Raw genomic sequence first — 27,969 nt, forward strand, 5'->3', positions numbered from 1 at the left:
ACACAAACATACACACAAAATTCCAGCTTTCGCAACAAACTGTTGCCTCATCAGGAAAGAGGGAAGGAGAGGGAAAGACGAAAGGAAGTGGGTTTTAAGGGTGAGGGTAAGGAGTCATTCCAATCCCGGGAGTGGAAAGACTTACCTTAGGGGGAAAAAAGGACAGGTATACACTCGCGCACACACACACACATATCCATCCACACATATACAGACACAAGCAGACATATTTAAAGACAAAGAGTTTGGGCAGAGATGTCAGTCGAGGCAGAAGTGTAGAGGCAAAGAAGTTGTTGAAAGACAGGTGAGGTATGAGTGGCGGCAACTTGAAATTAGCGGAGATTGAGGCCTGGCAGATAACGAGAAGAGAGGATATACTGAAGGGCAAGTTCCCATCTCCTGAGTTCGGATAGGTTGGTGTTGGTGGGAAGTATCCAGATAACCCGGACGGTGTAACACTGTGACAAGATGTGCTGGCTGTGCACCAAGGCATGTTTAGCCACAGCGTGATCCTCATTACCAACAAACACTGTCTGCCTGTGTCCATTCATGCGAATGGACAGTTTGTTGCTGGTCATTCCCACATAGAATGCATCACAGTGTAGGCAGGTCAGTTGGTAAATCACGTGGGTGCTTTCACACGTGGCTCTGCCTTTGATCGTGTACACCTTCCGGGTTACCGGAATGGAGTAGGTGGTGGTGGGAGGGTGCATGGGACAGGTTTTGCATCGGGGGCGGTTACAAGGATAGGAGCCAGAGGGTAGGGAGGGTGGTTTGGGGATTTCATAGGGATGAACTAACAGGTTACGAAGGTTAGGTGGATGGCGGAAAGACACTCTTGGCGGAGTGGGGAGGATTTCATGAAGGATTGATCTCATTTCAGGGCAGGATTTGAGGAAGTCGTATCCCTGCTGGAGAGCCACATTCAGAGTCTGGTCCAGTCCCGGAAAATATCCTGTCACAAGTGGGGCACTTTTGTGGTTCTTCTGTGGGGGATTCTGGGTTTGAGGGGATGAGGAAGTGGCTCTGGTTATTTGCTTCTGTACCAGGTCGGGAGGGTAGTTGCGGGATGCGAAAGCTGTTGTCAGGTTGTTGGTGTAATGATTCAGGGATTCCGGACTGGAGCAGATTCGTTTGCCGCGAAGACCTAGGCTGTAGGGAAGGGACCGTTTGATGTGGAATGGGTGGCAGCTGTCATAATGGAGGTACTGTTGCTTGTTGGTGGGTTTGATGTGGACGGACGTGTGAAGTTGGCCATTGGACAGGTGGAGGTCAACGTCAAGGAAAGTGGCATGGGATTTGGAGTAGGACCAGGTGAATCTGATGGAACCAAAGGAGTTGAGGTTGGAGAGGAAATTCTGGAGTTCTTCTTCACTGTGAGTCCAAATCATGAAGATGTCATCAATAAATCTGTACCAAACTTTGGGTTGGCAGACTTGGGTAACCAAGAAGGCTTCCTCTAAGCGACCCATGAATAGGTTGGCGTACGAGGGGGCCATCCTGGTACCCATGGCTGTTCCCTTTAATTGTTGGTATGTCTGGCCTTCAAAAGTGAAGAAGTTGTGGGTCAGGATGAAGCTGGCTAAGGTAATGAGGAAAGAGGTTTTAGGTAGGGTGGCAGGTGATCGGCGTGAAAGGGAATGCTCCATCGCAGCGAGGCCCTGGACGTGCGGAATATTTGTGTATAAGGACGTGGCATCAATGGTTACAAGGATGGTTTCCGGGGGTAACAGATTGGGTAAGGATTCCAGGCGTTCAAGGAAGTGGTTGGTGTCTTTGATGAAGGATGGGAGACTGCATGTAATGGGTTGAAGGTGTTGATCTACGTAGGCAGAGATACGTTCTGTGGGGGTTTGGTAACCAGCTACAATGGGGCGGCCGGGATGATTGGGTTTGTGGATTTTAGGAAGAAGGTAGAAGGTAGGGGTGCGGGGTGTCGGTGGGGTCAGGAGGTTGATGGAGTCAGGTGAAAGGTTTTGCAGGGGGCCTAAAGTTCTGAGGATTCCTTGAAGCTCCGCCTGGACATCGGGAATGGGGTTACCTTGGCAAACTTTGTATGTGGTGTTGTCTGAAAGCTGACGCAGTCCCTCAGCCACATACTCCCGACAATCAAGTACCACGGTCGTGGAACCCTTGTCCGCCGGAAGAATGACGATGGATCGGTCAGCCTTCAGATCACGGATAGCCTGGGCTTCAGCAGTGGTGATGTTGGGTGTAGGATTAAGGTTTTTTTAGAAGGATTGAGATGCAAGGCTGGAAGTCAGAAATTCCTGGAAGGTTTGGAGTGGGTGATTTTGAGGAAGAGGAGGTGGGTCCCGCTGTGACGGAGGACGGAACTGTTCCAGGCAGGGTTCAATTTGGATGGTGTCTTGGGGAGTTGGATCATTAGGAGTAGGATTAGGATCATTTTTCTTAGTGGCAAAGTGATATTTCCAGCAGAGAGCAGGCGGAGCTTCAAGGAATCCTCAGAACCTTAGGCCCCCTGCAAAACCTTTCACCTGACTCCATCAACCTCCTGACCCCACCGACACACCGCACCCCTACGTTCTACCTCCTACCTAAAATCCACAAACCCAATCATCCCGGCCGCCCCATTGTAGCTGGTTACCAAGCCCCCACAGAACGTATCTCTGCCTACGTAGATCAACACCTTCAACCCATTACATGCAGTCTCCCATCCTTCATCAAAGACACCAACCACTTCCTTGAACGCCTGGAATCCTTACCCAATCTGTTACCCCCGGAAACCATCCTTGTAACCATTGATGCCACGTCCTTATACACAAATATTCCGCACGTCCAGGGCCTCGCTGTGATGGAGCATTTCCTTTCACGCCGATCACCTGCCACCCTACCTAAAACCTCTTTCCTCATTACCTTAGCCAGCTTCATCCTGACCCACAACTTCTTCACTTTTGAAGGCCAGACATACCAACAATTAAAGGGAACAGCCATGGGTACCAGGATGGCCCCCTCGTACGCCAACCTATTCATGGGTCGCTTAGAGGAAGCCTTCTTGGTTACCCAAGTCTGCCAACCCAAAGTTTGGTACAGATTTATTGATGACATCTTCATGATTTGGACTCACAGTGAAGAAGAACTCCAGAATTTCCTCTCCAACCTCAACTCCTTTGGTTCCATCAGATTCACCTGGTCCTACTCCAAATCCCATGCCATTTTCCTTGACGTTGACCTCCACCTGTCCAATGGCCAACTTCACACGTCCGTCCACATCAAACCCACCAACAAGCAACAGTACCTCCATTATGACAGCTGCCACCCATTCCACATCAAACGGTCCCTTCCCTACAGCCTAGGTCTTCGTGGCAAACGAATCTGCTCCAGTCCGGAATCCCTGAATCATTACACCAACAACCTGACAACAGCTTTCGCATCCCGCAACTACCCTCCCGACCTGGTACAGAAGCAAATAACCAGAGCCACTTCCTCATCCCCTCTAACCCAGAATCCCCCACAGAAGAACCACAAAAGTGCCCCACTTGTGACAGGATACTTTCCGGGACTGGACCAGACTCTGAATGTGGCTCTCCAGCAGGGATACGACTTCCTCAAATCCTGCCCTGAAATGAGATCAATCCTTCATGAAATCCTCCCCACTCCGCCAAGAGTGTCTTTCCGCCGTCCACCTAACCTTCGTAACCTGTTAGTTCATCCCTATGAAATCCCCAAACCACCTTCCCTACCCTCTGGCTCCTATCCTTGTAACCGCCCCTGATGCAAAACCTGTCCCATGCACCCTCCCACGACCACCTACTCCAGTCCGGTAACCCGGAAGGTGTACACGATCAAAGGCAGAGCCACGTGTGAAAGCACCCACGTGATTTACCAACTGACCTGCCTACACTGTGATGCATTCTATGTGGGAATGACCAGCAACAAACTGTCCATTCGCATGAATGGACACAGGCAGACAGTGTTTGTTGGTAATGAGGATCACGCTGTGGCTAAACATGCCTTGGTGCACAGCCAGCACATCTTGGCACAGTGTTACACCGTCCGGGTTATCTGGATACTTCCCACCAACACCAACCTATCCGAACTCAGGAGATGGGAACTTGCCCTTCAGTATATCCTCTCTTCTCGTTATCTGCCAGGCCTCAATCTCCGCTAATTTCAAGTTGCCGCCACTCATACCTCACCTGTCTTTCAACAGCTTCTTTGCCTCTACACTTCTGCCTCGACTGACATCTCTGCCCAAACTCTTTGTCTTTAAATATGTCTGCTTGTGTCTGTATATGTGTGGATGGATATGTGTGTGTGTGTGCGCGAGTGTATACCTGTCCTTTTTTCCCCCTAAGGTAAGTCTTTCCACTCCCGGGATTGGAATGACTCCTTACCCTCACCCTTAAAACCCACTTCCTTTCGTCTTTCCCTCTCCTTCCCTCTTTCCTGATGAGGCAACAGTTTGTTGCGAAAGCTGGAATTTTGTGTGTATGTTTGTGTTTGTTTGTGTGTCTATCGACCCGCCAGCGCTTTCGTTCCGTAAATCACCTCATCTTTGTTTTTATATATAATTTTTTCCACGTGGAATGTTTCCCTATATATATATATATATAAACACACACACACACACACACACACACACACACACACCACCACATAGGTCAGCGAACTGTACACGCGCACTTTTAGCGCTCTAAGTGATAACTTGTCTCAGAGTAAAAGCCACACATAAATTCACACTTTTTGTTTAAGCATACGAAATTCAAAACACATTTATATTAAACAAATAAATTATGGCATGTATTACTAATTAAACGCTTCCGATTCTGAATAGACTTCAAGAACTTGTATTTCATAATCAACAAAATTTAATCGCCTGAGAGAAATTATTAGTTTGCTAAAACAGATTCAGATTACAGTCAACTCGCATCTCAATGATGATGTCATGAATCGACACTTGCTTAGAATGAATGAAATACCTGTACTGAAAATACTGTCCATCGAGTAATTTACTGACTTTTATAACAAATTTGGTACCCCTTGCATCACTACACTTCCATGTTAAAGCGATTGCATAGGCTTTTTCCCTAGATAATTTTGTTAACAATGTGAATAAATTCTCTCTCTCTCTATTCGTTTAATCGGTTCCGACTCTTCGTGACCCCATGAACGAAATCACACCACTTTTTCCTGTCTTGCACTTTCTCCCGTAGACCTTCCAGGTTGGAACACATTGCTTCTGTGATGCCATAGATCCATCTCATCCTCTGACGTCCTCTTCTTCTAGTTCCTTCAATCTTCCGCAGCATTAATGTTTTTTCCAGTGAGGCATGTCTTCGCATTGTGTGTCCAAAGTAGGTCAGCTTTTGTTTTAACATTAGACCTTCCAGGGAGAAATCTGGTTTTATTTGCTCCAATATTGATCTGTTGGTTCTCTTTGCAGTCCATGGAACTCTAAGAAGTTTCCTCCAACACCACAATTCGAAGGAGTCAATTCTACGCCATTCAGCCTTTCTAATGGTCCAGGTCTCACATCCATACATCACAACTGGAAAGACCATAGCCCTCACAATATGGATCTTTGTTGCTAGTGTTATATCTCTGGACTTTATAGCCTTGTCAAGGTTTGACATCGCCTGTCTACCGAGCAACAGGCATCTCCGGATTTAATGGCTGCAGTCGCCGTCAGCAGAGATCTGGGAACCGAGATAACTGAATGTGGTCACTACCTCCATGGTTTCTCCTGCTATATCTCACGAATTGGTAGGTGTAGTTGCCATAATTTTTGTTTTCTTCACATTCAGCATAAGACCGGCCTTTTCACTTTCGTCTTTCACCTTCAGTAAGAGTGTTCTCAATTCTTCTTCACTTTCTGCCAACAGGGTTGTATCACCCGCGTACCTGAGGTTGTTTACATTTATTCCAGCTAATTTAATTCCTGTTAGCTGGAATAAATTATAATTATGTTATTACTATGTAAAAAGGCACTGGAGACCATGCATTCCTTACACAAAAAATATTCTGTAAATATTCCCCAACAACCTTCAAAATTTTGTTGTTTCAACTTCATATTCAACATCGTTCTTAGTAGCTTCATTCTTGTTTGGCAGGCGAGAAGTAAATGCTCATCTTTTGTGGTACAGGGGTCAGATTTTTAAGATTAACAGGCTTACATCAATTTGGACATAGGTCCAAGTATACCTTATTTGTTGATGAAATGTGAGGTTTTAATGTTAACAAATACTGGATTACAAAATGATTGCTTATTTTTCTAAGCTATTTAAAAATTACTCAAAAACAGTGTACATGGCTCATTTAAAATGAAACTGTTTTCATGTACACTGGGCAACACAATTAGAGGGCCACTTTTTTGAGACCCCATCATTTTCTTCCACTGTTACACAGTGGCTCAAAGGTGCCTACAACCTTCCTCTGTAATGGTGCAAAAGTGTGGCACCCTGTGACATCACCCTTGGGTTCAGTGATGCTTCAGACAGCACAATGTCAACACATACAGAAAATCAGCCAGAGCTCAGAAGCTTGAGATGGAATGTGGGTTAAAGATGTCACATTGGCACCAAATTCACCACAACTCTGCCCAATGCCATTATATGTGTGTCACACAATGGGAAGATCATCACACTCTCACTTACACACATCTCATCCCTTCTCTTTTTTCCCCTGCGATGGAGGTCAGAACCGTGACACCTAGTGTCGAAATCATGGGGTTTTTTCATGTGCGGCAGAGCAAATCATAGCAGACACACCACCACTTTGAATCGACACGAAAAAGACTCTGGAGGTGGCACAGAGGATGTCCATGAGACCACAATTCACAGTTAGAACCGACAGTCTGCAGTGTGATTTCTAGCACAACAATGTGCTTGACTGTCTTAGTCAATGCTGATACCCCTCTGCTACTGTACAATTCAACCCTTCTCTAAGGACATTGTGCGGCTGCAGTTCCATTGAACGTGACTGACCTCTTAGGAGTGGAGTGCAACTGCAATTTTTCTGTCCAAAATCATTCAATACACAGAAGAGTGCGGCATTGAGACGCAAGTGAATAAAAGAGCAAAGGGTCCCTCTAAGACCACAACCCCCCCCCCCCCCCCCCCCCCCCCCCAAATGTTTGGGAACACCCTCAGAACCACCCATGCACCTGTAATGGACAGTTGAAAAATGCTCCTGTACAGAGACATGCATACACTTATGACTCCATGCTGGCAGGATAAGCAACCCTAACAAAACAACCTCAGCTGAGTTGTCACCACACCACTGCATTAGTGCCTGCAGGCCACATGGGAAATCTGCAGGGTGCCAAAAGTGTTGCCTATCCCACTGGTGCACAGTCATTGGTCTCTGTACGAGGACATTTTGAAACTGCTGAACAAAATTCCATGGCTCAAACTTACGGGTTTCTTAGTTTTATTCCTGTTAGCGTTAATGTTGAACCCCATCCCCATTGTGATATCGCCAAAGGATTATGTGAAACAGGAGGACTGGAAAAGCATAAACACTCTTAAGGTAAGTCTTTCCGCTCCCGGGATTGGGATGACTCCTTACCCTCTCCTTTAAAACCCACATCCTTTCGTCTTTCCCTCTCCTTCCCTCTTTCCTGACGAAGCAACCGTTGGTTGCGAAAGCTAGAATTTTGTATGTATATTTGTGTTTGTTTGTGTGTCTATCAACGTGCCAGCACTTTCGTTTGGTAAGTCACATCATCTTTGTTTTTAGATATATAACCAAGTAGGTTAGGCAAAACTGTCTATCATCATATGACAGGAGAAATGACAGCATTTTTAACACTGGCGGTAATTAGCAACTTACCTATACTTTTGAGAGGCACAACCAATGTTCTGGGACTTCCAAATGATTATATCTCTTATTTGGGGATGAGCCTGGGACCTCATAAGGCAGATGCCATGAACCATCATGATGATGCTGAGCAAATGGGTGGAATGGCAATGGATCCTGCATAAAAAGTTATACATGCATTATTTTTTAAATAATTAAGAATTTCTGTCCCATCATAATAAAATTAGGAATTACCACATAAATACACTGATAAGACAAAACATTATGACTACCTGATCGACAATGTGTCAGTTCACCTTTTGAATGCAATACAGACACAATTATGTCTGGCCAGGATTTGATAAGTACTTGATAGGTTTCCAGAGGCACTGCAACAGACGTTGATGCGCAGGTCACAATTATCATAAATTACATGTTGATGGTTTGTGGGCTTGGAGCTAGTGCCTGATGGAGTCCCAGATGTATTCAACCAGATTCTGACATGCCTCCTCCTCCATCATTGTCTCCTATCGTCTGCACAGGTGGGTCTCTCTCATCCTTCCTTTTTAACATTCCCTGGCCTTTTCCTCTTTTCTTCCTGACAAAGGAACTGTTCATTCTGAAAGGTAGGTAATGTGCCCTTTTACTTTTACACAGGATGATTTTTCCTCCGTGTACAAACTCTTGGTATTGATCGATGACAGGATACAGAACAAAAAAAGGTGTAATGAACTTATGTCCAGAAATGCATGGTTTCCATTCTAGAGACCATTTATTCGATCGTACGTTGTTACAGAAACTGTGGTCCAATAAGCACTGTACCATGCAGCCGTAGTTGCAGAATGCATGGTTTCCTCCTAGAGGGTGGTATTATTCCTTATATGTCCTGCCACAGTAATTGGTAATGTTATGTCTGATTCACTTTTCTTGCTGACTCACCTTGTAGTGGATATGATACAGTGTTGTACACAATGGTCCCGTATTCAAATTTATAGCTTGCCGACATGGTGTTTACTTATGGAAAGGCATATGGAAACGGGTTGCAGGCAGGTTGTATCAGGAGACCTATCCCCACCGACAACCACCACAGCATTCAATGTTTGCAACAGTGTTTCACCATTTATCTGAGACAGGGTCATTTCAGGAAGCAAGAAATCGTCAAGGATCTACCCGAAATGTTCAGACACCAGACTTGGAGGAAAATATGACTAACACTGTGGAAGGTAGTTGGCCTGACAGTACAGGGTAAGCCAACTATTACTACCCTTATCACTTACAGTGTGTGTGGGGCTTACTAGCCGCAGACTTTCCATATCTGGAGCAGTTTTGTCACTGGGTTTCTTCACCCGGCAACCATGATTCTGGGATTTGCGTCATCCATCCTATTCACAGATGAGGCCATCTTAATGTGGAGTGGTATCTTCAACTTTCATAACAGTCATCTGTGGGATAGTATGCAGAACTCTCATCATATGGTGACAGCAAATCATCAGCATCGGTGCATCCTAAATGTATGGGCTGGGATAATTGGCAACCATATCTTGGGATCAGTCTTCCTTCCATGTCGTCTAACAGGCTGGAACTATCGATGTTTCTTGTGGGTGACTCTGCCTCTCCTGCTGGAAAAAAGGGCCACTGATGATTTGAATGGTTATGTGGCTGCTACATGATGGTGTTCCACCTCACTTCGCTGTTAATGTCCGGATGCATCTGAATTGTGTCTTCCCTGGCCAAAAAATCAGATGAGGAGTTCCAGTGCATGGCCTGCTCATTCACCAGTTCTCACCCCTTGCTATTTCTGGTTATTGGGCCGTCTCAAAAGCATTGTGCATGCAGAACCCATTCCAGATGCGGAGACACTGGAGCAGCGTACTGATGCTGCCTTTGACACTGTTTGATGCAGCTTGGTCAATGTGAACATATGAGACAGAACATGTTACGGTGCATAAACGCATGCATTAAGGCACATGGAAATCATTTCCACATTTCCAACACATACTGTAACTGTGGTTGCATGGTACAGCACATATTAGACCACAGTCTGTAACAATGTATGGTTGATGAATAACTGGTGCTGCCTCTGGATCACAGGGTCCCAGGTTCGATTCCCAGCCGGGTTGGGGATTTTCTCTGCCCAGGGACTGGGTGTTTGTGTTGTACTCGTCATCATCATCATCATCATCATTCGTGACAGTGGCTAGATTGGATTGTGTAAAAATTGGGACTTTGTATGGGCGCTGATGAGCACCTATCTGAGCGCCCCACAAACCAATCATCACCATCGTCATTGAATAAACTGTCTCTAGAATGGAAATCATGCTTCTGCGGACATAAGTTCATTAGACCTTTTTTTGTTCTGTATCCCCTCATTGATCAATCCCTAGAGTTTGTACACAGTGGAAAAAAATCACCCAGTATATGTCTATCATCAGTACTACACACTTTTGTCTCATGAAGGTAAGTAATGGCCAGAAATTGGTCTCATAACATATTATATATATACTGCAGTTCTCAGCCAGATTGTTACCTTTTCTTTTTCATCACTAAAATTGCTCTTACCTATGTAAATAAAAAAGTGACTTAGACAGTGTTTGTTTACCCATATACTGGAGGTGGTCACGGTGCTTGTGGAAATTCTCTCTTATGTAGTGAAAAAAGATTACATTTAATTCAAATTTTACATGTTCTTAGTTTAATATCTGTCACATTGCTGGTTTAGTGGGTGTTAGATTATGAATGCACAGATTTACAAGTCCAGCTCAGACATTCTCTAGGATTTTTTCTGGCATTTATTGTGTCCTTCACATCTGGCAATGTGAACATGGAAAATTTCCAGTCATATTATAATTGGGAGGCTACCTTAAATGCTAAGTCTCCCTACAAGTAGCTGGATGAGACAGTTTATAGGCTGTAGAGAGTAAAAAAAATGCTGCACTATTCAGTATACCGTTAAGAGATGCTACAATTTGCAGCTAAAGCTTTTGTTGCCCCACAACATATCCAGCTCTGGCTGGATCTGCTTCTGAAGTATTGCTTATAATAAGAATGCAGTTGATTTACCCAGAGGAAAGTCAGTCTAAGGATCCATTGATGTTGCACTCACCAAGAAGTAACAAGCATGGAGTGCAACAAAGAAGTGAAGCCAAAGTAATCTGAGGGGCAGATCCTGCACTTCACCCCTCCTAAGGCCTCTCCAGATATAAAGGGAGATAAGTTTCTTGAAACAGGAACTGCTTATGCTCTTCCCCGAGAGGATCCTTGATTCCATCAAATGCCAATACTGTAAGCAGTATCATACTGATACTGATTGAATCGCTAATTCTACAGCTGGAACTGGCCCATATTAGCTTAATTCCACGAGCTCTGCAAATTCTACTCCAGCAACATGAATGAAGTCAGTGTCGTTCCAAACAATGTCAGCAGAGAGGCCACATAGAGAACGAGAAAGCACCACCACATACCATCTTATGGGTGTTACACTACAAAACCATTACTATTGATGAAACCCAGTAGAATGATAGCAACTTGCTGAGCTCCCAAAGCCTTTCTCAAGAACCAAACTCACATTGTGTGGAAAGTCCCATAAATATTCCAGGCATAATCAACTTACGTGCCAGCCTCTTTACCAAGTGGCCTAATATACACCATGGAAAGGGTTATGGAAGCCCATCATTCATAACTAGGGACCTAAAAATGTAGCATGTATTTTTGAAAAATTCACATTTACTTTGGGGGAAATTCACGTCTAATTTTTTGTGTGTTTGTAAATGATTAGATGCAAAAATTTAAAAATTTGAACTGCAATGTACCTGAAACTGAAGCCTTAGTGCTTTGAAAAAGTTTTTTTTATAAAAAAATAAGTAAGTAAATAAAAGAGAGATTGGGGAGGTTTTTGACAAAAATCTTTGCTTTTGCAAAAACTTCAACAGTATTTTTCCAAAATGTTCCTTGCTTGTTTTCTCCTTTTAGCTCTACTTAAGCTTATAATAAATGATTGTTTCTGTTGAAATGCAGCAGTATTTTCCCACCTGTGAACAGAGTGCTTCTCTGATTTAAGGTATTCCTCGGCATTATTTTTCTTCTCCCATTCAATTCGATAGTTAAAAAAATCTGCAGAATATAAATTTCAAACTTTCATCGGCATTCATCCCATGCAACTCATACTTGACAATGCTACAGACAGAACCAACAACATACTTAGCACAGAAGTAGAACCGAAAATAACTCTATTCACACATTAGGGGAAGACTTTCGTTATACTCAAAATACTTTAACAGGTTTGGTTTTTTGATCACTATGGTGCATAAGGTGGACATAATAAACTGGCAGTTGGCTGCCAATGTAGGCAAACTAGAATTCTGACCGCTAGAGGAGTGAGTGAAATAAGTCCCACCTCTCCCTCACAGGACAGCCAGCCGACACCACTATTTTGTGTTTCTGCTAAAGCAGAACTGACCTACTGTCACAGAGATTGCAGATCCCTTCTGATATTTTCAGGGTTGTAACCATATTCCATGATGGAGCAGGGTTAGGCTTATCACTCATTTCAAAACGAGGGAAGACAACAATGCCAAAACCACAGTTCAAAACACCCGATGCTGCCTTAAACAGCCATTTTAGAATGTCCACGATTAGCTAGCACACAAACTTCGTTCTAAGATGCTAGATTCAAAATGTGAGACATATGTTGCAATAAGCGGCATGCATCTCATACAGACCATTCAACCACCCACAGTCGACATGGCACCAGAGCATCGAGTGCGCTGATACAGTGTTTCATCCGTACACTTTTTGTTTTGTAAAAAAATACTTATGCACATTATTTTTCCAAACTGGGCTCTACCAGATGATGTGCAATATCAAAACCATTTTTTTATATTTATAAGCAGAAAATAAAACAATATTATGAGAAGGAAAGTTGCCACTCACCATATAGCATGGATGCTGAGTCGCAGATAGGCACAACAAAAAGATTTTCACACTTAAAGCTTTCGGCTAACTGCCTTTGACAACAATGGACACACACACACACACACACACACACACACACACACACACACACACCTGCAGTCTCAGGCTGGGAGAAATGTCCTGCCCACTATCCTTCCCACCTATCCCACAGTGGTATTCCACCGTCCACCAAACCTGAACAACATACTCGTCCATCCTTACACACCCCTGCTCCCAATCCCTTACCTCATGGCTCATACCCCTGTAACAGACCTAGATGCAAGACCTGTCCCATACATCCTCCCACTACCACATACACTAGTCTGGTCACTAACATCACCTATCCTATCAAAGGCAGCGCTACCTGCGAAACCAGTCATGTGGTCTACAAGCTAAGCTGTAACCACTGTGCTGCATTCTGTAGGCATGACAACCAACAAGCTGTCTGTCTGCATGAATGGCAACCTACAAACTGTGGCCAAGAAACAAGATGAACCACCCTGTTGCTGAACACGATATCCTTCATGCTTCACAGCCTGTGCGATATGGATCCTTCCCAGCAACACCAGCTTTTCTGAAATGCACAGATGGGAACTTTTCCTGTAACACATCCTATGTTCCCATAACCCTCCTGGCCTCATCCTTTGTTAGTCACTGTCCTCACCCACCCATTCCATTCCCTTCCCTGCTCCCATTCCAGCACTACACGGCCGTCATTCCACCACCACACCCAGTCTTTTTATTTTATTTTATTATTTTTTATTTATTTCTCTCTATTTCTCTCCTTTTCTGTTACTCCCTCCCCTCCTCCTCCCCGCCTGCCACTCAACCGGCAGAACTTCACTGTCTGCCATCCCCAACATACTATCCCTTCCCCTCCCTGCCCCAGCCTCCTCCTTTCCCCCACCCAGTCGCCACTCCCATCATGCACTGCGCGCGCTTGTGTCTATTGTTGACAAAAGCCATTGGCTGAAAGCTTTAAGTGTGAAAATCTTTTTGTTGTGCCTATCTGTGACTCAGCATCTCCGCTATATGGTGAGTGGCAACTTTCCTTCTCATAATATTGTCACATTGCATCCTGGATTTTGCATTGTTTGCAGAAAATAAAATCTATTTCAAACTGTCTCTGGTAAAATAATTCATTTGGATACAGTTTTCTATGAAATAGCAGGTATTAGGTAATTTTGCATCTTGAGACCGAATTCTCATCTACATTCAGATTTATCACAAAATGCTAATTTTTCAGGTGCCTATTGATAAGGAAGTTGTGGCTGTCTTCAGGCCAATGTGTTTAGCTCTGGTTCATATAGGTTGAAAGCAACTCAGCTAGATTGTTTTCCAATGGAAGTCTTCAAAAACTCCTCATTGCCTTCCTTCATGTCCATGAGCTACATAATCATCTTCTTAGAGCCTCAAGCACCATGCTCCTGAATATAACAACCCCAGTATTCAATGCTGAGTTTCACCCACTCAATACAATCTATGCAGTCCTAAGCTTTATCTTTAATAGCACCTTCACTTTATGTGACTTTGTACTCTGGCCAAGTGTCAGAGAGCTTCCGTTCCTATATTTGCTATGGAGGACAGGAAAAGGATACATAAATCTAGCATTAGTTAACTGCACAAATATTCTGGTTTAGTAACAAAATTACATACTTATCAATAGCAGAAACAGGAAAATAACTCAAACCAGAAATAAACAGCAGAAAAATCTTACATTTTGAATAAAATATAACCACAAAGGAACACTCTGCATGGATAGTGGATGCCAATTTATTGGCACAAAAACTGTAATGTCTAATGAGATAATGACAAAATCACTGTCAGATAATCTGCATGAAGATAACTGTCAAAGAGGGGTTAATGTCTAATGAGATAATGACAAAATCACTGTCAGATAATCTGCATGAAGATAACTGTCAAAGAGGGGTTAATGTCTAATGAGATAATGACAAAATCACTGTCAGATAATCTGCATGAAAATAACTGTCAAAGAGGGGTTAAAAAATTCTCCCCCCCCCCTATCCTTTTTTTCTTTAATGGCTATAATGACTACGTACTGTGAAAGAATTATCCAAATGGTACAGAAATTGGTAGATGTGATGTACATGTACAGACAAACAAATTATTACAATTTCTGAAAAATTGGATGATTTATTCAAGAGACAGAGCTCAGAAATTGAGTAAGTTAATAATGTGTTGTTCCACCTCTATTCCTTAAGCAAGCAGTTGTTTGGCTTGGTATTGTTTGATAGAGTTGTTGGATGACCAACTTCTGTCCAATTGGTGCATTAGATGGGCAAAGAGCTGGTTGCTGGCCAGAGTAGGGTATGACAAGCAGTAGAAACTATCACCATATGTGGGCAGGCATTATCTTGTAAGATTTAAAACTTTCCTGGCATACAGATTGTTCTATAAAATTACGGGGGAACTGCTGGATGTCTGCAACTTGTTGGCATGATATTTCAGTGCAGACAGAGACTTCTGGCCATCTTCAGGTGCTAGCGGACTTATTGCCTTGGAGGAGGCAAGTATCTGCTGATGTTCCAAGATGCATTTTGTACCATGCATGTCGCTTCCCCCATGTAAGATTTGCTACATTCACCCAGAATTCTGTAAACACCTGCTTTGCGCAACTCTAAGTCATCTTTAACAGATGCCACTATCACTGAGATTTTAGGAGGAGGACAAAAAAAAACTGCTTTAATTTTATGTCTTTTTAATATTCTGCCTGTTTTGGGGATTCACCACCACTGGTGGACTCTACCAGTTCCATCAAAGAAGCTGTGTGCTATCTTGCAGCAGAGTAAGTTCACCAAGAGTCTTGCCATGTGCTGATGGAAGCCGCACCACCAAAGAGCAACATCTTGTCTATGAAGAGAGCAGCCCTCTGTAACTTACAAGCAAACATGGATATGATAATACTCAAGATGGATAAAGCTCATGTTACTGCTCTTGTGCCATGGGAGGTCTATATTAATAAGATCAATGTTTTACTTAGTGACTCAGTGTATCACAATATAGATAAGGATCCTACTAATTGAGTGATGTAAATAATAGCAGAAATTCTACTGAATAGTTCTCTACCAATGGACATCATTAAGAGACTGAGAACAAATAGTTCAGGTTCCACCTACGGTGTATGGGCTACCCAAGGTCCACAAAGAAGGTGTGTCTTTATGTCCTATGTTAAGCAATATTGGAGCAGCCACCTGTGATTTGGCCAAATACTTTGCATCTTTATTGAAATACTTATAGGCAAGTGTCCACATCACATAAGAAATTCTAGTGATTTTATCAGCTGACTTCAGTCACTTAAGCTGAATAGCAATGACTTGTTGGTCAGTTTTGATGATGTTTCACTTTTTACAAATGCGGACTCACTGCATCTCTTTGGCAGTAAGTTTGGGGCTGACATTACAGCTTTGTTCAAGCACACTCTCTCCTTTATGTACTTTTTATTTAACAATGAGTTTTTCAAATAATCTGACGGTGTCACCGTGGTGAGCCCTTTTTCTCCCTAGTGGCAAGTCTTTTTATGGAAGGTTCTGTGGCGCAAGCACTCGTCTCAGCTGTTTTCAAACCAACAGTATTTAGGCGGTACACTGATGGCGCTTTTATAGTCTGGCCTATGGTTTGGACCATCTCCGAGAGTTCCTTCAACATCTGAACCTCAAACATGGAACCATAAAATTTACTATGGAGATGGAGAAAGGTGGTTGCTTGCTGTTTCTAGACATTTGGTGTGACATAAGAGTGATGGCACACTTGGGCTGCTGGTCTTTCAAAAGTCCACTCATACAGACCTGTATCTGGAAGCTACTATTGCCAACATCCAGCACAAATGATGGACGTTCTAAAGATCTTAATCCACCCAACTCATAATATCTCAGATGCTGGCAATCTGGAAATGGAACTAGACCATCATCAAACTGTGTTCCAGAACAGTGGATATTCATCCCAGCAAGTACAGAGAGCACTACAAATCTACAAAGACAAACAAGAGGATCAGGCTTTCAAAACGACAGCTTATTTACCATATATTGGAAACATTTCAGCCAAAATAGGCAGAATATTTAGAAGACATAAAGTTAAAGCAGTTTTTTGTCCTCCTAAAATCTCGGCACTACTGGGATTTGTTAAAGACAACTTAAGAGTTGTCCAAGGCAGGTGTTTATAGAATTCTGCGCAAATATGGCAAAGCTTACATAGAGCAAATGATGAGCATGGTAGAGGAATGCATTGTGGAACATCAGTGGCTTACTTCCCTCCTCCAAGGCAATCAGTCTGCTATCGCCGAACATTGTATTTCCACTGGTCATTTGGCAAAATACAACCAAATGAAAATTGTGGCCCATACGTCAAACTTTCGGGGCTCCATCATCAATGAATCTGTGGAAATACGACTGTCTGAGACCCTTATTAATTGAGACAGCTGTTTCCATTTAAATTCTGCATGGAATCCTGTCATAGAAGAACTTCGTGCTCTGTGTAACCAGCATCATTTACCACACAAAGACAGTCGATCTGATATCAATGATGCCAGCTTTCACCACAGAGGACATGTGGCACAGCATATAGACTTGCAGACAAACAGTGCATGTAAAATGCCAACTGTATACATCATACAAGTGCCGGGGCAGTCTTAAATACATGAGCTCAACACCTTTCCTGTTAGTATTCACTTGAAGGTGGCCAGAAGACTCTGCACTGGAATGTCGTGGCAACAAGTTGCAGTAATAAGGCAGTTCTCCTGAAATTTTATGGAACAGGCATTATCTTGCTGAAATGGAGTCCCAGTATGGCTTGCCATGAAGAGCAACAAAATGGGACATAAAATATCGTCAACATTCTGTCGTGCTGTAAGAGTGCCATGTAAATAAATGTTACCCCAAACCATCACTCCTGTTCGTCAGGCCATATTGTAAGCAATGCCCACTGTCTGGGGCATCTCCAGACAAGTCTTTGCTTGTTACTGGGGCTCAGTTCCAGGCAGGACTCATTACTGAAGACAATTCAACTCCTGTCCATGAAATTCCAGGCCGCACACGTGTCTGGAGCTGTCCCAGACAGCGGTAGGATGCCAACCTGATTGCTGCCAGTCATACAGCCCAGCAACCAGGAATGGTGGTCTGGGGGTGCCATTTCATTTCATGGCTGTTATGTGGGGCATCCTTACAGCAAGGTGGTGTGTTGACAATATTCTATATTCTGTTTTGTTGGCTTTCATGGCAACTTGTCCTGGGCTTACATTTCAGGAAGACAATGCCAGTCTGCACGTGGCAAGAGTTTCCACTGCTTTTCTTCTTACTTGCCATACCCCACATTGGCTAGCAAGGTTGCCGGACCTGTCCCAAACTGAGAATGTCTGGAGTGTTATGAGCAGGGCTCCCCAATTGTCTTGGGAATTTGATGATCTAACATGCAGCTTGAACAGAACTCAGCATGATATGCCTCAAGAGGACACCCAACAACTCCACCAATCAATCCCAAGCTGAATAACTGCAAGCATAAGGCCAAGAGTGGGACTGATGCAATAACGACTTGCTCAATTTATGAAGCTCTTTCTCTTGAATAAACTACATATTTTTTTTTGAAACTGTGTTCAATTGGTGGTGGTGGTGGCGGTTAGTGTTGAATGTCCCGTCGACAACGAGGTTATTAGAGACGGAGCGCAAGCTTGGGTTAGGGAAGGATTGGGAAGGAAATCGGCCATGCCCTTCCAAAGGAACCATCCCGGCATTTGCCTGAAACGATTTAGGGAAATCACGGAAAACCTAAATCAGGATGGCTGGAGACGGGACTGAACTGTCGTCCTCCCGAATGCGAGTCCAGTGTGCTAACCACCTCGCTCGGTGTGTGTTCAATTGTTTGTCTCTACATGTACATTACATCTACCAATTTCCGTCCCATTCAGATAATTCCTTCATGGTGCATTCTTTTCTTGTCTTATAGTGTAAAATCCACATGTTCTAACCGGCCACCTACGTCATGTAATGCAGTTGTGGCATGCATCAGAGAAAGGAAAGGGCAGCAGGAGGGCAGTTCCAGCTTGTAGAGGTCCAAATTGATGATAGTATGAAGCAAAAGTCCAACCTGGATATCTTTGGAAATTCTGATTTGCACTAATGGAATAATTGTTTCTTTACGTACAACACAGAGAATACAATGTACCTGCTACACAGAAAAAACAGTGTGCCCGCTGGTGGAAATTCTATTGTCATAATTATTTTCCATCCCCAATTGGAGGGATAAACTACAGGTGTGGGATATCGACCGTAGTTGGTCAAAAAATATGGCAGAGTAAGACTCAAGTGTTAAGCGCCAATGGGAATCGCAGGTCCACCTATGGTCCTTCCCAGTAACAGTGGATGCTACATAGAAGTATGCAGAGGTGGATTGTGGAATAAGAGGAACAGTACGGAAAAATAGTTGCAGAATATTAGTAAACACAGGAGCACATGTGTCGGTCGCCAGTAATGATCTGGTGAAACGTAAACAATGGGACGACCATGGTACAAATTGCGTGGAGTGGGGAATAAAGAAGTCACAAGATTAGGAATGCTGGACATAGACTTTTGCCTGGATACAGTTCAATTTCACCGCTGTGTGGAGATTTTGTTACATGTGAATGAGGGTTACACAATTCTAGGATTAGATTAATTACATCAGCATTGTGCCATAATCAATCTTTGGCAACATAAGGTGGAGCTTTATGGAAAATTGTTCCAGTTAGGTGAAGCCATTGCCAGTGTATCGATGTTGCGAGGGGAGTCTGTCGTGAAAGACGCACCAATTAAACCCTGAACAAAAGTACTAAGACTTGATTTGCACTACTATGTACCTAAGAGTACTGGAAAATCATTTTGGGTCAGTGTTGACTGCAGCTTGCCAATTGGAATTTTGTGTGTGGTGGAACTGTTAGAAGAGAATGAAGTATTAGATCAGGCAGAATGCTTAGCTAAAAGAGGTATTGTAAGCATACAAGGATGAAACGAAGGTACCCATTTCTATAGATAACATTAGTGCAGAGGATGCAGCATTAACAAACGGGTTGTTAATCCCTGACATAGATATCATCGAGAAAGAAGAATGGGACACGAGGGATGTCAGCCATGGACAATCGACGGATGTCATTGAAACTGCATTATGAGGAAAAGTGAAGCACCTAGAGAGAAGCAATAGGGAACTGATGGAAAAATTACTTTTGGAATTTAAGGATTTATATTTTCCAAAAGAGCCATTACCAGATACGCACATAACACATCACTGCATACCACTGGGAAATGAATCATCAGTCTAGTGCAAACCATACTAAATACCTAGGTACTTGCAGCAAATTTTGGAGGAATTTATTGATCAGTAGCTGAAAGATGGAGTAACTGAAGAAAGTAATAGTCCATGGCTGTGTGCGTTCACCGTATGCCGCTGTGTAAGGCGTGTGACCTTGAGCGGGACTTAGCTGCTGAGCGAGGCTGTGGCGCGCGATTCAAATGGCCTGGACAACACGGTCCCTAGTTTTACTAGGACCGTGTTGCTCAAAAACTCAGCTGGTGTTGCGCAATGGCGCTGATAACTGCCGCGTGATGTCTTATCAGTGGCGTCATCCGGTTCTGAGGCACCTGCAGGCTCATTCGACTCGAGGCAGCTGCACGCTACACATCGCCATGCCGTACTGACGCAGAAGATACATGAGGAGGAGCAGATTGCCAGTGTACAAGACAGTGGATACATTTTCAAATACACCAAATGAAACTGGTCAACAGGAGTTACTACAAGGACCTATTACTTTTGTTGGTCACAAGATTCAATTTTCTTGTACTACAACAGAAGTAGCTAGTGGGGGGGGGGGGCGGGGGGAATTAATGGATTTAACTCAAACTTGAAAATTAATTTAGGTTTTGTTGTGATTACAGACACCTAAATGCAAAAACCATAATGGACACCTACTCTTTGCCAAACATCACAAATCTTGACTCACTTAAGGGTGATGTAAATATTTTTCAACAACGGATTTGAAGAGTGGTTATCAACAGATAGAGGTTGCACCACAGGATCGACACAAAACAGCATTTTTGGCACCTTGGGGACATTATCAATTTAAAAGAGTGTCATTTGGATTAAAAAATGCACCTGCAACATTTCAGATTGTTGGATGGAGTACTCAGAGATTTGAAACCACAGTCATGATTAGTGTATCTTGATGACATAATTGTCTACGAGAGTGGTATATAACTGCATATGCAGCGATTAAGGGAAGTATTCCTTAAGTTAAAAGCAATGAAGTTAACATTGAGTACAGAAAAGTGCAATTTTGTGATGGAAAAGGTAGTGTATCTAGGTCATGTCATAAGTAAAGATGTGGTTAAGATGGACCCAAGTAGCCTTCGTAAAATGATTTACGGATATTCCCACACTGTTGAGAACTGTTAGAAAAGGGCATTAAATTTGTGTGGTCAGAAAAGTAATAGCATGCTTTTGAGGGGCTAAAAGAAGCTTTAACATCAAGTTCAATCTTGGTATTTCCGGATTTTAAAAGATAATTTGTTTTATCATGCGATGCATCAAACCATGCATTTGTCTGTGTGTTGTCACCCGAAGTAAAAGGCATACAACACCTAGTACCTTATGCATCAAGGCAACTGAATTTTGCAGAAAGAAATTATTCCACAATGGAGAAAGAGGTGCTAAACCTTATTTATGGAATCACATATTCCAAATGTTTTCTGTACGGTAAAAAGTTTAGAATAATAACAGATCATGCAGCATTAAAATGATTGTTGGGGGTAGAGGGTCTTTCCAGTAGGTTGACACAATGGGCAGTAAGACTAAGTGAATTTGATTTCGAAGTTATGCATAAACCTGGAAAGAAGCATGGAAATGATGATGACTTAAGTGGAAAAGTGCTGTGTTACATACTTGGGGTAGTGAATATAAGGAACAGCAAGCTACATGAAGAGTGAATGACGAATGCAAGCAGTATTTTAAGCAGCCACAATTCTGTATGAAGGTTGGGTTGCTACGCAGAGAAATCAATTTGGGACTGCAGGTGGTGGTACCAGCCAAGCTAAGGAAGAGAGTGCTACAAGAAGCTCATGATCACATATTAGCAGGTCATGAAGGTTGCAGATCTACCAACAGAAGAATAGCAGAAAGGTATTAGTGGAGGAATACCGTATTTACTCGAATCTAAGCCGCACTCGAATCTAAGCCGCACCTGAAAAATGAGACTCGAAATCAAGGAAAAAAATTTTCCCGATTCTAAGCCGCACCTGAAATTTGAGACTCGAAATTCAAGGGGAGATAAAAGTTTTAGGCCGCACCTCCAAATCGAAACAAAGTTGGTCCATTATAATACGAGACACAATTTAGGTTGAATGAATGACGATACAGCTACAGTAGTTTGGTTCGAGTCATAAGCTTAGCAGTTAAGCTTAACCAGGTAGCCATTGCTATGCGTCAGGCGCTCCGCCCATATTTATACGGGTACCCTTCCTTTTTCACGTGCTTCGTCTGGTTTGAATTGATTGCTTATTTTTCTTTGATCTGATGAGTGCCGTTATGTGTTTACGTCACTCTAAGCTGAAAATGCATTACTGTACTGTGTCATGCATTGTTTGTTGCATTCTGATAATGAGTGTTAACGGCCTGTCACCGCTCGTGGCATGGCTTGCTCTTGTGCGCTGTTACTTACACTGCTGCTTTCTTTGATAATGATCAACAAGAACCAAATAATAGACTGCATATGATGGAAGATGTTCTGAACGAGAGTTTAGCGAACATTTTTCTCTGTTTGAAAATCTTTGCAGACGCCTCTTTAGTACATTATATTCTGCACAGAAATTAGAGTCATCTTAGATTTAAAAATCTAGTCAATTGCCATGCTTCATTTCTGATTGTATCACTATTAGGCATAAGAATAATACGAATATAAACATGACATGATATGTGTATTCTTCCGCGTTTGCTGTTGTCTTGCTCTAGTTTCGTAGTTTATTAGGCAGACAGGATTTAAATGAGACAGCAGAAAACACGAAAGAATACATGGCAAAATGTTTATATTCGTATTATTCTTATGGTGAAGAGAATACTGCATGTGATTCACAATTCAGAAAAGTTCCTAGTAGCAACCATCTCTTCTCACAGGTAAGAAAAAATTCAGGATGTAGAGTTTCCCATATTGACAAACATCCCAAACAGTCTTGCCAGTCGGATTTTCGTAGTACATTGAACTGCTGCTAGAAGATGAACAATACGAAATTTTTATTTACTTCGTTGGATAATGTATGAAAGTGCAGTGGTCGAAACTCGGGGCGGAGAAAAAAGCTCGTTTTCCACCTTTTTAAAAAATTTATTTACTGACGAAGAGGTTTTGGCGCCAGTATTTATCTTTGTGCCTGCAAAACATACCTGTTGTAGCGCTACTTATATTCGATGGCAGAAGTTGGTTGTGGCGGCACCTACCAACATTTTTCAGAACTTCCGCTTACTTTGCACTCGATTCTAAGCCGCAGGCGGTTTTTTGGATTACAAAAAGCGGAAAAAAAGTGCGGCTTAGATTCAAGTAAATACGGTAGGCAGACAGACATAAACCAGTAAGTGTGGAATTGCATACAATGCGTACAGAGAGTGGATTTGTGTCGAACAAGAGTACCGTTGCAGCAGTTACCTGAAGCATCAGCACCATTCAAATTGATGTTTAAGGTCCAATCAATAAATTACCAGCAGGGAATAAATACATGCACATACTTACAATCATAGGTCATTTCTCATGATACATACAAATGGTCGCAATGCCAAAACAGCAGGCAGTAAGTGGCGCAAGCACTTGTGAATAATTGAATATTGAGGTTTGGAGAGCCTGAAACAATAACAGCAGACCTACTTTCCATCTGAGCAAGATTTCAAAGGTGTCCCACAAAGGCCTGCACATCCTCAGTTGGCTTACCAGAAAAAGAAGCAATTAAACTTATGACTGATAAATCTACACCCTGTTGTGACAATCACGATTCTACCAATCCATGCTGTTCTTTAGCAGCAGTGCAGCTGACGATGGCTATGAACTTCCTCCAGTGAGCAAGCGGCTCCCTCGTGACACGGGGCAGGCTGCTCTTTCTCATGATCGAACAGTAGACTCTGTACTGTTTTCCGGGATGTCACTCTGGGTGTCAAGCTTGTGCTGTAGGCTGTGATACTGAGACAAGAATGATTTAATACATGAATGGCTGAGTACTTATATATTCCAGACTAAGTTTGTTTAGAGCTTAAGGCACATACTCTAAACACTTCCATGACTGCAGGTGAGGAAAGGTGCCCGTCCGTCCGCTAGTGTACTGCAACGTCGGCTAATGAATTTCATGCCAGATCTATTCCAGGAATTGTGTAAGTTACTGAATGTGAAGAAGTTAAGGATGATTCCTCTCCATCCACAAACCAATGGAAGAACTTAAAGAGTTAATAGGACAAGCGGGAAGATGCTTGGACACTATGTTGATTCAAGTCACACCAACTGGGATCTCTATTTGAAGTACTTGGTCTCAGCCTACAACTAAAAACAGCATACAAATAAAGGATTATCACCATATGAAGTGGTATTTGGTCATGAAATGCCATCACCGTTCGATATACTGAAAGTGAAGAAAGGGAAGGCTGACAGTCTGTTACGGAATTTGCCAGAGTGATTAGCGTAATTTGGAAGGGAGTACAGAGGGCAAATACATGAGCACTGCAGAAACAGGAAGAAACAGTGGGCCCTTTGGCAAGAATGCCACAATAGATGATTGGTCAGTAGGTGATGCTATCAACTTTGTATACACCAAAGGGAAGGACACAGAAGTTTTTTGCAAAGTATCTGGGGCCACACCACCAGGTTCAATTGCTGACGAGAATGATAATTGTGCATGTAGGGCAGTTGAAACCTTTTAAGGGAGTCCAGAAAAAAATATGAGCCCTGTCTAAAAGTATCCGACCTCAGGTCAGAAAAAATATTTCTAACACCTGACAGGGTTTGGACCCTAATCCCCTGCACAGTAGGCCCCTTGTGCTTGCACACACATAGCCCACCGATCCTTCCACTGCTGGAAACACCTCTGGGAGTCTTCTTTTTGAATGGTGTTTAGCTCTGTCGTCATGTTCCGCATTATCTCTTCTCTACTCTCAATTTTGGAAACAACCAGAAGTCACAAAGAGTGATATCTGGAGAGTAGGGAGGCTGGAGAATGGCTGTAATTCCATGTTTGGCCAAGAAATTTTGGATCTAGTGGGATGAATGTGCAGGGGTGTTGTGATGCTGTTGCCAGTTTTTCACTGTCCACATGTCTGACCTTTTGCACCAAACTGCATCACAGAATTGCCGGAGAACATCTTGATAGTACTCCTTTGTCACTGTTTGTCCTTCTGGTGTGTATTCGTGATGCACAATTCCACGGACATCAAAGAAGACAGTCAGCATCACCTTGATTTTGCTTCGCATCTGCCACACTTTCTTCAGCCTTGGAGACTCGGGATGCTTCCATTGCGAAGACTGTCTTTTTGTTTTTGGGTCGTACCCGTACACCCATACTCATCTCCAGTTATCACAGTGTTCAGAAATCCAGAATCAGTGTTGGTGATGTCCTGAAGGTCCTGTGCAACATCAAAACGGAGGTTTTTTTGTTTCAGTGGCAACAACTTGGGTACGAATTTTGCAGCCACTCGGTGCATGTTCAAATTATCACACAAAATTGCATGCGCAGAATCTTTACTCATTCCAACCCCTTGGGTAATCTCCCGCACGGTCAAACGACGATCTGCCATCACCAAATTTTGCACCCTCTCAACAACAGCTGCACTCCGAGCAGTTTGGGGCCTGCCAGAATGCTGGTCACTCTCTGCTGATGTGTGGCCATTTTTGAATTGGTTGAACCACTCCTTAATTTGTGTTACACCCACCGCATCTTCTCCAAATACCTGCTGAATCTTACGAATTGTTTCGCTTTGAGAATCACCAAGCTTTTGACAAATGATGCAGTGTCTTTGCTCAACACGTTCAGTCATCTTGAGAGAAATGGTAATGTGATGACCACGTTGTGTAGTACCTTACTCAGTGACCGACAGGCAGCGACTAATGCACTGGAAGGCAGGGACAAAATTCACGTAAGCGCATATAGGTCTCTTCCTTTACTGTGTACAGTGGCACCACACTATCGTCTCTCTTTTTTTGTGGGAAATCAAAGGTCAGATACTTTTTAGACGGACCTTGTATATATGACTACTACGACAACTGTCTGATGCCTACTACAACAACTGACTGGAGAAGTAATGCGGTATGCCACAGTTGCAGAAGAGGCAGTTAATCACAAACTGAAGTAGAAGTCTTGCAACAGGGAAGTAGTAATGACAAAATTGTTGCAGTCTGTGGAAGATAGTGTTTGGGAAGCATGAGGGAAAGTAACAGAATTACAGGAGGCTATGCAGGAGGCTGTAAGAGGTCAGCTAAGGGTAAACATTTTGTCACCAGAGCAGTATTTAGAGGGTCTAAGGAAAGTACAGAAGGAGCTACTGCCAGAGTTGAGGTTGGTTTTAAAACTCAAGCACAAAACTTACCCTTTTATTTCAAAGTAGACACAATATTGCTGAGAACTGATGGAGCGAATGTTTCCATTTCCATTTCCATTTCTATACCAGTAGTAAGAAAACAAGCACATTACGAGGGCACCGTAGTTTATGCATATCCTGTTAAGTGGGGGATACTGAAGGAATCTGTAAGAGTGAAAATATAGAGACTGCTATTAATTGCAAAAGACAAGGGAAGATATGGAGCAAAAATGCCACTAAGGGGAAACCACTGTCAGTCAGATTATGGTAATAAGAGAGGGGAAGGATTCCTCCACGGTGAATTTGCTAATTGGGTAAAAGGAGGTAAAAGAAGTGATCAAGCTCGAATTGTACTTCCAGCATGTTAAGACACATTGGTTGTACTCTACCTTTGACAAGATGATACTAGTGGCCATTTGTTTTGAGCAGGGGCTAGCAAAGCGGCTAGAATTAAATGGGAGTGGTTTGTTATTAAATGGAACAGCATGTGAGATACTGGGGCCTACTTTCCGTCTGCCCTCCACAATTTCACGGATAACACACCTGAATATTTTGCAGCCATAATTGTATTGGCCAGAGGAGCCCACAGAAGTGTTACCTGCCGCTGATCTAACAGGCTTAAATCGAACTCTGGGGCCAGAATTAATCCAGTCTATAGATATGCTTCTGAGCCAGCAGGAAGGACAAGTTTCTCTGGACACCTTTTTGCAGAATGTAAAGTCAAATCAGGGAAGTCAGTACCGAGAAGAGACAACATTGACTATTGTCCTACCAACCCCTGCAGCGGCACTTATTCTGCTGAGTGCAGCCCTTGTTTCAGAACATAGAAGATGGAGCACAAGACTGAGCTTGGACCCAGCCATCGTTCAGACTCCAGCAGGATGGATACCCCAAGCATAAAAGCAGCAGAATGAAGCTGAAAACACAAGGGATAGTATTAAGAATGATTTATTCATTTTAGATTGTAACTTGGGAACAGAGATATAGAACTGATTGTGCAAGAAGCCTAGTAACGAAATAAGTTCCATGGTGTTTGAGTTAAGGGGCAAGGAAAGACTCCCTGTAGACAAGCATAAGATTAAGTGATAGGGTTGAGAGAAACATTGTTAGAATAATTACGAAAAGCTGAAACAGAGCCAGAAGGGTCAGTCGGCAGGAACTCTGGTCTAAAGGATAATCTTGTTTGGTCGTCCTGAGGGACCAAGTCTTGATAAAAAGAAGGGCAATGTAGTGTATCAACCATATTCCATCAAAAAATATGCCAAAGCAGAAGTGAGTTGCAACAGATCCAGCCGCAGGCATGCGAGAGTGTTACGAGTTGCAAAGTGAAACACTACTGACTGGTGTGGCGAAGTGGAGCCACCTGGGCATGGTATAGAAATAGCTGACGTTGCAGTACACTAGCGGAAGGACGGGCACCTTTCCTCACCTGCGATCCTGGAAGTGTTTAGAGTGTGTGCCTTACGCTCTAAACAAACTTAGTCTGGAACATATAAGTACTCAGTCATTCATGTACTAAATCATTCTTGTCTCAGTATCACAGCCTACAGCACAAGCCTGACACCCAGAGTGATATCTGTTGAACCACGAGAAAGTGCGGCCCGCCCCGAGTCACGAGGGAGCCGCTCACTCACTGGAGGAAGTTCACAGCCATCGTCAGCTGCGCTGCTGCTAAAGAACAGC

At 43.1% G+C, this 27,969-nt stretch overlaps 1 protein-coding gene across 12 annotated transcripts in view; it reads right to left on the bottom strand.

The window, feature by feature from the left end:
- Positions 1–27,969, bottom strand: part of LOC124803088 (mitochondrial ribonuclease P catalytic subunit) — a 148,135-nt gene that overhangs the window by 38,451 nt on the left and 81,715 nt on the right. For 11 of the 12 annotated variants that reach the window (XR_007017203.1, XR_007017201.1, XR_007017199.1 and 8 more), the window contains one exon: positions 7,795–7,938. The exons of the other annotated variant lie outside the window; for it this stretch is intronic. Coding sequence is in view for 7 of the 11 variants with exons in the window: in XM_047264230.1 (XP_047120186.1) it covers positions 7,795–7,938 (144 nt within the window). In the remaining 4 variants the exon portion in view is untranslated. The remainder of the gene's footprint in view (positions 1–7,794; positions 7,939–27,969) is intronic. 12 annotated transcript variants of the gene reach the window in all.

The sequence above is a fragment of the Schistocerca piceifrons genome, chromosome 6 (assembly GCF_021461385.2).
Source record: "Schistocerca piceifrons isolate TAMUIC-IGC-003096 chromosome 6, iqSchPice1.1, whole genome shotgun sequence".
Lineage (NCBI taxonomy): Eukaryota > Metazoa > Arthropoda > Insecta > Orthoptera > Acrididae > Schistocerca > Schistocerca piceifrons.